At 40.5% G+C, this 12,076-nt stretch overlaps 2 protein-coding genes across 16 annotated transcripts in view; one reads left to right on the forward strand and one right to left on the reverse strand.

Annotated features, from left to right (window-relative positions):
- The window catches only part of PIBF1 (progesterone immunomodulatory binding factor 1), a 212,218-nt gene extending 203,891 nt beyond the window's left edge, over nt 1-8,327 (reverse strand). For 11 of the 13 annotated variants that reach the window (XR_003791696.1, XR_003791697.1, XR_003791695.1 and 8 more), the window contains exons 1-2: nt 8,034-8,327; nt 6,712-7,011 (exon numbers count right to left, since the gene is read on the reverse strand). Coding sequence is in view for 8 of the 13 variants with exons in the window: in XM_029209986.1 (XP_029065819.1) it covers nt 6,712-6,963 (252 nt within the window). In the remaining 5 variants the exon portion in view is untranslated. Of the gene's footprint in view, nt 1-6,711; nt 7,012-8,033 lie in introns of those variants that run through there. The other 2 variants (XM_029209987.1, XM_029209995.1) reach the window with 2 other exon arrangements.
- A 63-nt stretch (nt 8,328-8,390) lies between these two features.
- The window catches only part of DIS3 (DIS3 homolog, exosome endoribonuclease and 3'-5' exoribonuclease), a 28,790-nt gene continuing 25,104 nt past the window's right edge, over nt 8,391-12,076 (forward strand). Inside the window, exons 1-3 of one of the 3 annotated variants that reach the window (XM_029210131.1) lie at nt 8,391-8,913; nt 9,182-9,248; nt 9,518-9,675. Coding sequence is in view for 1 of the 3 variants with exons in the window: in XM_029210130.1 (XP_029065963.1) it covers nt 8,686-8,913; nt 9,518-9,675 (386 nt within the window). In the remaining 2 variants the exon portion in view is untranslated. Of the gene's footprint in view, nt 8,914-9,181; nt 9,249-9,517; nt 9,676-9,864; nt 9,897-12,076 lie in introns of those variants that run through there. The other 2 variants (XM_029210130.1, XM_029210132.1) reach the window with 2 other exon arrangements.

Raw genomic sequence — 12,076 nt, forward strand, 5'->3', positions numbered from 1 at the left:
GAGAAGGGGCTTCTAGTGTGTGGAAACCTTTCCTCCTTCACAGCTCCCTCTCACTGGTGCAGGTCCCATTCCTATCCTTTTGTCTCGGTTTATTCTTTTTTCTTTTGCCCTACCCAGGTCCATGGGGGAGTTTCTTGCCTTTTGGGAGGTCTGAGGTCTTCTGCCAGCATTCAGTAGGTGTTCTGTAGGAGTTGTTCCATGTGTAGATGTATTTCTGGTGTATCTGTGGGGAGGAAGGTGATCTCCGGGTCTTACTCTTCCACCATCTTCCCCCTCTTCTGACATCACTGTTTTTATTGTTGAGTTTATTCCGTAAAAAGCTGTCAGAACTATACCATCGTCTTTAATACCCAGTGACAAGTCTTCAGTTAGACCCCTGTCATCTCTCACCTGGATTATTATAATGGTTTCCTAACTGGTTTCCCTGCTTTCAGTTTTGTCAATCTCCAAAACTATCTTCCTTTATCTTATCTTTTAAAAATGCTATCAAAAATTTATTTCCCCAGTTTTAAATCCTTCAGAGGGTCCTCACTGTCTTCAGAATAAATTCCAAACCTAATGGCATACTATACTAATCTTTCTTGATCTGGCCCTTACCTACCATGTCTCTCATCCCTCGCTTAAAAGAAAACTCTGTTCCAGCAAAAGTAAGTGCTTGCCATTTCCCCAATATGCTGTGCTCCCTCTTAAGCCTCCATGCACCTGAGTTCACTCTTAGACTATTTAAAAAATTCTTTACTCTTTCCCTTTCAACCCAGGCAGTTCTTGTTCACCTTTTAAAATATGCAGATTAATTTAACAGTCAGTCCTTAATATATTCAAGTGAATTCCTTTCGCGTCATCAAATTCTCCTTCTCTACTGAACTATTCCTGTCATTAAACAAACATGTTTTTGTCTCCCATTAAAAAACCCAACAAATCACACTCCCTTGATCCCACCACTTCCTCTGCCACAGTACCATTTTCTGTGCTCATCATCAGAGCACAACTTCCATATGGTTTTTGTCCCACACTATTCCAGTAACAATTCTCGTTAAAGTTATGAATCCCATCCATAATGCCCAGTCCAATGGTTATTTCTGCGTATTTATCTTACTTGACGCATGATTTGGCAGAGCTGACCACTCCATCCTCTTTCACCTTATGTGATACTCCTCCTGGTTTTCCTGCTTAACTCACTGGACCCTCTCAAGGTTCTCAGGTTCCTTTGCTGGATTTTCTTCTTTTAACCCATTTCTAATATTTGACTACTCCTTGACTTGGTTTGGGGCCCTCTACTCTCCCCACGTAATGCCATCAAATCCCATAGCTTTAAGTGGCACCTACATGCTGATGTATATTACGTGTGTGCGCCCCCCCCCCCCACTCCCTGGTCATGGACTGTCCTCTAAAGTCAGAGCGACAATTCTATTTACGAGTCTAATGGGTGGACATTTAAAGTTTAACATATTCAAAACAGAACTTAAACTTTATCTCCTATATCAGTTTTCTCCCAGACTTCTATTTCTCAATAAACGGCTCCAGGTGATGAAGCCAAAAAGTTAGGAGTCTTACGTAAGGCAATAGCCTAATACTGTCTTCCTCTTCTACCTTACCTGCTCTTAGTCTAATTACTTCACCAACATTTTGAAAATAAAAATCAGGACATGTCACTCCAGCCGCCTAAAATCTGCAAATGGCTTCTCTGTTACATAATCTAAAGCAAGGGTTAATATACCATGGTGATGGGCCAAATCCAGCCCATGTCCTGTTCCTGATTATCCACGAGCTAAGAATAGGTTTTACATTTATAAAGTTGCTAAAAGAAAAAAAAAAAAAAAAAGAAGGAAGAATATGTGATAGACCATATGTGGCCTGCAAAGCATAAAATATTTACTGTCTGGCCCAGGCCTCTACAGAGAAAGTTTGCTGACTCCCTATCCAAAGCAGAAAACTCCCACTGCTGAGCAATGTCACGTCACATATCTTGTAGATATCTTGTTTAATTGTTGTTTGATCATGTCTCTCACTTGAATGTGATCTCCATAAAAAAGGGACTCTGTCATATTTACTGCTATATTCCTGGCAACATGTCTCAATAAAAATCTTAAATCAACAAAAGATAACCACATTCCTCATAATTACTATTTTGCAAATCAAGAAAACTGTTACCACAAGGAGAAACTTCCGTTTTTTCCAGGGTTAGAACTTCTACAATTTTAACTGACTTTTAGATTAAGTCCCTCAACTCAGAGACAGTCAAGCTAGGGAGATTCACTCCTCCATTTCCAAGCAATAAAGAACCCACAGATCTCCAATGAGAGATAAACCAAGAGAGATTTTGGCATTTAAAAATTGACAAGCAAGAAGAATGAGGAAGAAAGGAGTAAGGAGGGGAATAAGGAAAGCGATTTAGGTAGCAATAAGTGGGGATAAAAGTGTAAAGCTAACAATCCTCTAAGATTAGGAAGTTTGGCCTGAGCGGCTCACCTTCCCAGTGCTCTCAGTCGGCAAGCAGCTGAGTGGGGAGGGGGAATCCATGCTTTTTAAGTTTCCTGGGACCAACCTGCTTCTGTCAAATCAACATGGGTCGAGACATTCTTAGTAATAAACTGTACCACCAGTAATAAGCTATAATAAACATAAGCATTGTACCCTTGCCATACTGGCGTGGAGAGAAGTTATATTATATAGATTCACATATTTCCGAACTAAAAAAGACCTTGATGAATGGAAAAAACTGTTACTTGTCTCCCAACATCAAGTTTTCCCCTCTTTCTCAGGTAACGCTGGCTTTTATTAGAGACAACAATCTGTCCAGTTAAAGACTTACACTTCCCAGCTTCCCACTCCAACCATTATCATGGAGCTATAGTCTTGGGAGGGAAATTTATTTTTGTAATGCTAGAATGTGACATTTTCATCTTCGTATCCCTGATGTTCAATGTACTGGTAAGCTTTGGAGAATGAATGAGTGGCTAAAAATGCTGTTTCTTCATCAATCCCAGACTCACACTTTTCCACATTTTTCATCTCTGAAGCTGGAGTGCATCTTACAAACTACAGCACATAACAGTTTAACTTGGCAGTGTTTAACGCTAGCAATACACATAGTGGTCCGTCTTCCAATCCAGGTGGCTTGGATTTGACGAATTAAGGAAGAGTAATTCTTCTACCATATAATACTTCTTCCCATATTTGACAGCAAATATATTACCCCAAGGGGTCTCTAAGCAGGACAACCCTAGTGCTCATAGACAAAAAACACAGGAATGTAGAGCAGGCAGCTACTCTGGAGAGCAATTTGGAAGTACACTTAAATTAAGTAGACATATACCCTGTGAGCCAGAAATTCCACTCCTTAGTATATATGTCAAAGAAATGTTCACACCAGGTCCAGAAGAGGAATGTCTAAAGAAGGCCACGCTGCATGTGGTGGCAAGGAGCTAGAGGCACCCTGGGTGCCTATCGCTGCGGGAATGGGTGGACGGATGGGAAGACACACACCTGAACTGTGTAGCTGCTGGAAGCAAAGGACTAGACTTGCACGTGGTAACATGAAGGATCTTAAAAACCACACTGAGTTGAAAGGGAAAACTATAAAAGAAATAAAATCTAAAACAAAACATGCAATTCAGATTTATGTAAAGGTAAAAAATAAGAAAAATACTCGTGTTCAAGATAAATGTTTATAATAACCATAAGTTGAGTATAACCTTTAAAAATTGTGAATCACTATGTTGTACACTTGAAACTTATATAATACTGTAAATTGACTGTACCTCAATAATTTTTTTTAAAGAATAAATGTTAAAAGGAAAAAATAAACATAGAGAAAGGGAGGAAGAGAAATGAATTATGGGAATAAAAAGAATAAATGTACAAAATAAGAAGTGATCTTGCAAGGATCAATGATGACTGTGTGTTATAAGCTCAGGAATATGACTAACTTAATCTTCTACATTTTCAGCCCAACCAGAAAACCACAAAAGTAAAAAACTATACTAAGCACCATGGGATACAATAATAATAATATACAGTGCTGAATAAATATAACTACTATTATTTATTATATACCAGGCATCTAAGAGCTTATGTGCCTTGATTAATTTAATCCTCCAACAACTCCATGAAGTAAAAACTATGATTATTCTTATTTTACAGGAAATCAGGGAAAAAAAACTTAAGGAATTTGCTCAAGGTAACTATAAGGGCTGGGATTCAAACTCAAACTGTGTGTGTCTGGAACTGCAGCTCTGATCTGTTATACCAGAAAGCCTCTCATGAATAAACCACCATGCCAATAATGTAAACGTTATATTTTAAAAAGGAGAGAAGCTATTTATAACTAAGCACAATGCAAGCTGAAAACAAATAATTTAAAAAGTGGCCAAACAAAATGTAATTTTCAATGTGGTATACAGTTGGCACTTAATAGAATATTTGTTGACTGAGTGGGTAGATTAACAAGTGGGATACTACCTCAGGCTTCTTCAATGACTTCCATTGAAGGAGGTCTTAAGGATAGAGATACATGAGCCAGTAACACTGTGGCAGTCCATTTGAAGAGTAAAAACAATATGACTAAGGGAAAAGAATGGGAAACGACAGGATACACTGATAAAATACCAAGTGACCTAGTCTAGGTAGGTGACTTCATAAAGAACCTAAAAGGAAGTCTTAGGAGGTTTACTTGGATGGAGCATAGGCATTAGACTTCTTGGTGTTAATCCCACCAGGCTCCATCACTTCCATCTGAATGGCCTTGGTAAGCTATTAACCAGTTATGGTTCTGTTTTTTTCAACAGCAAAATGAGGTTAAGTCACTCAGTTAAGAAGCAGCTGAGCACTTACTAGGTGCCAGGGACAGTTCTAAGTGCTGGAGATACAACAGGGACTACAAAGAAGTCCCTGTCCTCAGGATCCTTACACTTTATTAAGAGAGACAAATACCCAACAAACAAGGCAGGTAGTCCTATGAGCATAGATGTAAGGCACAGAAAATAAGCAGAGTGAAAAAAATGAGAATATTATTTTAGTTAATAACAGCAACAATGACTAATACTTATTGTGTGCTTACTAAATATCAGTCTAACTTATTCTATTGATTCATTTAATATGAGAGGTCAGAGAAGATCTCCCTAAAAGCTCCTACACCTCAAAGAGCTGTATGGCTTAAATGAGATAATACATGAAAAAGCTCACAGAACAGGGTCTGGCACAGAATAAGCACTCAATAAATGTTAGCTACTAATATATATATTTAAATGTACCTAAATGATTTCTTTACATCATCAAGACCTTGGGATTTAGGACATTTCATTTTCCTAGAGAGGCATGGTCAAGAAATTTTTCTAGCAGCATGATACTTATACATAGGCAAGAACTAACCAAGACTGACTTAACAAGAGAGAAGGTAAATATAACTGAAACAAAATGGGGAGGGGAGGATATAGGAAGAGGTGGGATCAAGAGCAAAGATGGAGGGTTTACTACTGGAAAGAAAAGACTTTCTCAGAAGACAGAAGTAGTAAGAGTTACAATGTTTATCCTGTCTTTCTGAAATCACTGTAAATTTTTTATAACTAGCGACAACTTTACCAGGCCTTACATAAAACACTCCGTAACTGTAAATAAACACACAAGGCAGAAAAACAAGGACTAGGGCATCGATACCACTTATTAAAGAACAGGGTAAGTGAATTTGTTACACTTGGTACTATGACACAGTAACTATCAAAGAGCAAGATATAAAGAAACCAAATCTCCATGCTAGAGGACTAAACAGATTCAGTAATGTAATAATGATCTTGATTCTCCCTATCCAACTAGTCACATCAGGGCTAATTCTCCGTGAAGCAGAAAAAACTTGGCCAGAAAAAAAACACTGGAGAAAATATACCTCACACATAGTACATTCAAAAAACTGAGCCTAGGGGCTTCCCTGGTGGCACAGTGGTTGAGAGTCCACCTGCCGATGCAGGGGACACGGGTTCGTGCCCCGGTCTGGGAAGATCCCACATGCCGTGGAGCGGCTGGACCCGTGAGCCATGGCCGCTGAGCCTGTGCGTCCGGAGCCTGTGCTCCGCAACGGGAGAGGCCACAACAGTGAGAGGCCCGTGTATCGCAAAAAAAGAAAAAAAAAACAAAAACTGAGCCTACAGAAGCAATTCATCCCTGCCCACCTTTAAGTCACCCCTTCTTTCAAGACTTTTTATTTGGTACACAGAACTATTATTCACTTCCCTTCTCCTTTTATTTTACTTATTTATTTAATAAATTTATTTATTTATTTTTGCTTTGGGTCTTCACTGCTGTGGGCGGTTTTTCTCTAGTTGCGGTGCGCGGGCTTGTTGCGGTGGCTTCTCTTGTTGTGGAGTGCGGGCTCTAGGTACGCAGGCTTCAGTAGTTGTGGCTCACGGGCTCTAGAGCACAGGCTCAGTAGTTGTGGCGCACAGGCTTAGCTGCTCTGCGGCATGTGGGATCTTCCCGGACCAGGTCTTGAACCCGTGTCCCCTGCATTGGCAGGTGGATTCTTAACCACTGCGCCACCGGGGAAGCCCCCCTTCTCTTTTTAAAAACAGTTTTTTTAAACTATGCAAGAAAATACAATTATTTTCTTGATATTTTAAATTTATCATTTCAAGTTCAGATTACATAAACTTAATTCTTACATATCTGCAGTTTCAAGACAATAAAGCACACAGATAGCAAATTTACACATGATCTTACCTTTGTAAGATAATCAACCTTCAAATTGTCGATCATCATATTTTTCTGTGATAGCTCTATTTTCAGTAACTGAATATTATGAAGCAGTTCTTTCCGTTCAATTAGCTGCTTGGTGATTTTGACTTTACCGTCTCTCTCTTCTGATGAGGAAATATCATCTGTAGGAACTGTTGTTTCTAAACTAATATCTTCAGATTCCAGAGAGCTAGAGATGTTCAGTGTTTTTGATGGCTTGGCAACTTTTCGAGACATTTTTAATTATTATGGGTCACTTTTCTTCTCCAATTCTATTTCAATTTTCTGTAGATTAAAAAATATTGATTTAAACGTACTCAAACATTCTCTATGGAAAGCATAAAGTATATCAAAGAGATACTAAGGGTTCCCTAAGTAAATATTAGGCAAACTGGAGGACCCCAAATCTAGGGCAGATTGGTTAAGTTACTCCTCAAATCAAACATATTAAATCAAACTCATTAAGTCTTATTCTAAAACATACTTTTTTTAAAATTAATTTTTCTTGGCATATAGTTGCTTTACAATGCTTTTTTTTTTTTGAACCCATACTTTTGATGAATAGAAAACCCAGTTCCTGGGGGCAGGACTCTTACTTGGAGTAAACAAAGAAATGTATGAGATAAACAATAAAGCCCTAAATCGCTAGTACCCAGGAATACTACTAATAAAAGCAGCACATGTTGAAGATAGAGAAGTTTCTTCTGAGTTGGTCAGAGGAAGGTTATACAGAGGTAGGACTTAGAATCTTGAAGGATTTGGAAAGGAGTAATAAAAACGGAAAATCATTCACGTATTAAGGTTGGTATAGAAGTGATGAAAGTGTAAAACAACAGGGGGACATAGTAGTAGTCAGCCTGGGCCAAGCCCATGAGAATCTGAGTAGTGAATCCAAACACAAACACACAGAAGGGTTGTCCCTTATACATAATCAAGACTGTGGAGGACCTTTAATGTTTCAGTATGTTCGAAATTTATTCTACAGGCAATGAGGCATCAGTTTTTTTTAAAAGGGAAATAGTGAGATAAAATTTTTTTATAGACTTGCAGATAGCAAAATGAAAACAAGAGTGTAAAAGACAAATTCCTCGAACTCCTTACCCTTTCACAAAAATGTCAGCAACTCCCTCGTTTTAATACTACACGATATAATAAATTACGGTATTGTAGATACCAGTTTTTCTAAACTGAACGATTAGAAAAAAGGTGTGTGGAAGGGAAACCTAAGAACTCTGACTGGATCGGCTTCCCTCGTTTTTAAAGGGAAAGGGATAAGGAAAGGCGAAATCAAAGACAGGCAACATCACCTGGGATACAAAGGGTCCGGGACTGGCACTGCCCACACGTGCGGCGTGAAGAATAAAACCCGAATTTGGCAGCATCAGAAGATTCCTTGTCCCAGGCAAAAAAGGTAGGGGCGAGCCGTGAGCTACCTGGAAAGCTTCAATTACTCCACGTCGCAGGCTAGAGAAGCCGCCACCGCCGCTACTTTAGGTGAGCTGAAGGTGTCTCCAGACAGCAGCTCGAGTTGCAGTCTCTTAACGAGAAATCACAGGTCGGTGACCGTTAGCACCCGTAACCAAAATAACCATTTCCGCACAGTGAGGAAGCTGCAGCAGGCAGACGCCCACGCTACCGGAACTCAGCCCTCCCGCGTCCACCCTGGCGCGGGAAGCAATGCATGCTGGGAGATGGAGTCCGGAGGCGGCCCCGCTCAATTCGCGGGCGGAAATGGCTCCGGGCTCCTCCCATCTACCCGCTTTCGCCCAATCCTCGCAGCCCTCAGAGAGCCAACCAACGGCTGTCTCGAGGTTTCCCCACGAGAGGGGTTTACTAATATCCTGGAGGGGGAAAGGAGCAAACCTCTGGGTAAAGTGTAGTTGTGCGACAGGGCTGCAAGCTTGACATTTTCCGCCGGAAGAGAACTGTTGAGGTCGGGATTCCAAGCCGCGAGGCAAGATGCTCAAGTCCAGGACTTTCTTAAAAAAGACGCGGGCGGGCGGCGTGATGAAGATCGTGCGCGAGCACTACTTGCGAGACGACATAGGCTGCGGTGCGTCTGGATGCGCGGCGTGCGGAAGTGCGCACGAGGGGCCGGTCCTCGAGCCGCAGCCCCTGGATCGGGTCAGCAGCCTCTGCCCACAGCCGCACTACTTGCTGCCTGACACCAACGTGCTGCTCCACCAGGTGCGCCGGTAGGCGGGCGAACCGCGGGCACAGCGGCGCCACCGGGAGAAAGGGAGATAGGGAGACTGATCCCCAAGGAGGAGCGTCTTGGGCAACATCACGTACTTAGGGAGAGGCAAACCCCGTCAGGACCTATGCCTCCTGCCCCCCCAGGCCGAGGTTCTTTTCCATGTACTGTTTTGGTTTTTTTTTTTTTTTTTGAGTTCTTGGAGTTATAGGAATTTTAAATACGTCAATTTTCTAACTCCTGGTGTCTCTTCTGCCTTAGATTTTAATGTCTGGAGGTCGGGGACCTGGGCTTCTGTGGCCTCCAGCCTGCGACCCCCAGGCAGCTTGTAAGTGCCTACGAACGAAAGCTGTGTGGGCCAACGTATTACTTTATTAATGAAGTTAATTCTACAAAGTTTTGTAATTAGCCTATTTACATGTGTACTTTTTTAATGGACCTGAAGGGTTTTCTCTTGCAAAATAGCTCCTTATTTAATGTACGGTTAGTGTTTTTTTTTAACCGGCAGAGTTTCACGTTCAACAGAAGCAATTTATGAATGAACAGAGGAAAAATTAACTCTTCGTTTATTTATTTATTTGTTTATTTATTTAAAAGATTGATGTCCTTGAGGACCCTGCCATCAGGAATGTCATTGTGCTACAAACAGTTCTGCAAGAAGTGAGAAATCGGAGTGCTCCGGTATATAAACGAATCCGAGATGTGACTAATAACCAGGAGAAGCATTTCTATACATTTACTAACGAGCATCATAGGTAGGGGGGAAATTATGTCAATTATCAGGAAACTATAGAATTAGCTAAACTGGGGGGAGAGTTCCTGGTGGTAATCTGTGACATCGTCAGAAGATACACCATAGGTTTCATACTTCTGAGAGTAATATTTGGTTCTTACAGAGTTTACAAACCTTGCTAAGTTCACATAGGCATTGATTGGGTCAAACCCAGAACCAAAGTCTCCTGGCTCCTCGGCTACGGTAGGTACTTTAATTTCCAAAATGTTTTCATTTTGAATTGGTTTTAGCATGAGTCGAGCAATAGGATTTTGGAAGACGAGATTTGCCTAGGTTCCTGGTATACCATATTAAGCGAATAACCAACAAAGGTTAATAAAATATAGGAGTTTGTGAAGGAAAGCTTTAAAAATATAAAGCAGATATATTCTTAATGGGCTCTTAACAGTTAAACTAATACCTTATAACTGATCATATTGACGACAATAAGGTTAAGAAATAGAATTCTTTATGTTTCAGATTCAAGACCTTTGTTTGAACTTAATGTGTGATCTTAGAAAATATGATATTGCCTGTTCCTTATGTTACAGAAATAATTTATGATGAGTCCTAGCTTACTTTTTTTTCCTTATAAATTTATTTTATTTATTTATTTTTGGCTGCATTGGGTCTTCATTGCTGCGCGTGGGCTTTCTCTAGTTGCGGTGAGCAGGGGCTACTCTTCATTGTGGTGCGCGGGCTTCTCATTGCGGTGGCTCTAGGCACAAGGCTTCAGTAGTTGTGGCACGCGGGCTCCAGAGCGCAGGCTCAGTAGTTGTGGCACACAGGCTTAGTTGCTCTGCGGCATGTGGGATCTGGACCAGGGCTCGAACCCGTGTCCCCTGCCTTGGCAAGCGGATTCTTAACCACTGCGCCACCAGGGACGTCCCTAGTTTACTTTTATTAGATCAGAGTTTCTCAATGTTGGCACTATTTACATATTGGACTGGATAATTCTTTGTTATGGGAAGGCTGTCTTGGGAATTGTAGGATGTTTAGCCGCATCCCTGGCGTATATGCACTAGATGCCAGTAACAGACCTCCCCTTCCCCACCGATCCACCGAGCTGTAACAACCCAGAATGTCTCCAGACATTGTGAAATGTCCCCTGGCGGGGAAAATCACTCCCTGGTTGAGAACTGCTAGATGAGACAGTAGATGTAATAATGAAATCCCACTGGAATATGCAAATTAAGAATATTTAATTTCTCTTCTTTATTCTTTTTTTTGTGTGTGTGGTATGCGGGCCTCTCACCGTTGTGGCCTCTCCTGTTGCGGAGCACAGGCTCTGGACACGTGGGCTCAGCGGCCATGGCTCACGGGCCCAGCCGTTCCGCGGCATGTGGCATCTTCCTAGACCGGGGCACGAACCCGTGTCCCCTGCATTGGCAGGCGGACTCTCAACCACTGTGCCACCAGGGAAGCCCTCTCTTCTTTATTCTTATATCCCACACTTAAATACTGTTGTTATAAAGAACATCAGTAAAGCACCTGTAGACTTCTTATTTCTGTCTCCTCTCGAAATCCAGAAACAGAAACTTCACTGTTTTTCAGCGCTCAAAGACCTAGTTTCTGTGGAGCATGATCATTGGATTTTTAATCCAAGATTAGCAATTTTGTTAGCTTAAGTGCAGTGAATAGAGCTTAGCAATACTGGGGTTGACAGGAAGAATTAAGACACGCGAGCAAATCTCATGTCAGGTTGTTGCTCAGTCATGCTAAAACCAATTCAAAAATTTATGAGTGTCTTTGATAAGCTTAAAAGCATTATCAGGTGTATTTAATGGTGAATAATAAAATAATTCTGAAAACCGTATAAATAAGTACAGAATTCTAAAATTGAGCCTATAATTTTTAAGAAGTAGGTAGAAGTTGTTGTGCTGAATTTTGTTATTGTACTTAAATTTAGCTTCGAAGAACAGATTTAAATAAGTATGCTGACATTTGATTGCTCAGAGTGGATAGACTTAGAAGGAATATACAATCATATCTGTATCTGGTCTTTCAGTCCCTAGATGGTGTTTGTCATTTATTCAGGGTTTACCATGGATAATTTATGTGCATTATGTATTTAATAACTATACATTAATCATATCATCACAAATCATCTAATCATACAATCAATAGCTTTTAGGAATTCCTGTTAATCTACAGTTTGAATGCAACCTCATTATCAGACCTGCAAAGTTTTAGTATAGTTTTTTTCCAACAAACTATTACTTTTTTAATGTCCCAACCTCAAGTAGAAATTCTGCTCTTGAATTTTTCTTTTGGTGAAAAAAATTTATTTTAGTCTTTTTTATTGCTCCATTAATGTGATTTTCTTCTTTTCCAAGTAAGTTGTTGTCTTAAAAACGTGACTAGGGGGATCTTATTTGTTTCCA

This window comes from Monodon monoceros, unplaced genomic scaffold (assembly GCF_005190385.1).
Source record: "Monodon monoceros isolate NGI ecotype Baffin Bay Population unplaced genomic scaffold, NGI_Narwhal_1 Super_Scaffold_8, whole genome shotgun sequence".
Taxonomy (NCBI): Eukaryota; Metazoa; Chordata; class Mammalia; order Artiodactyla; family Monodontidae; genus Monodon; species Monodon monoceros.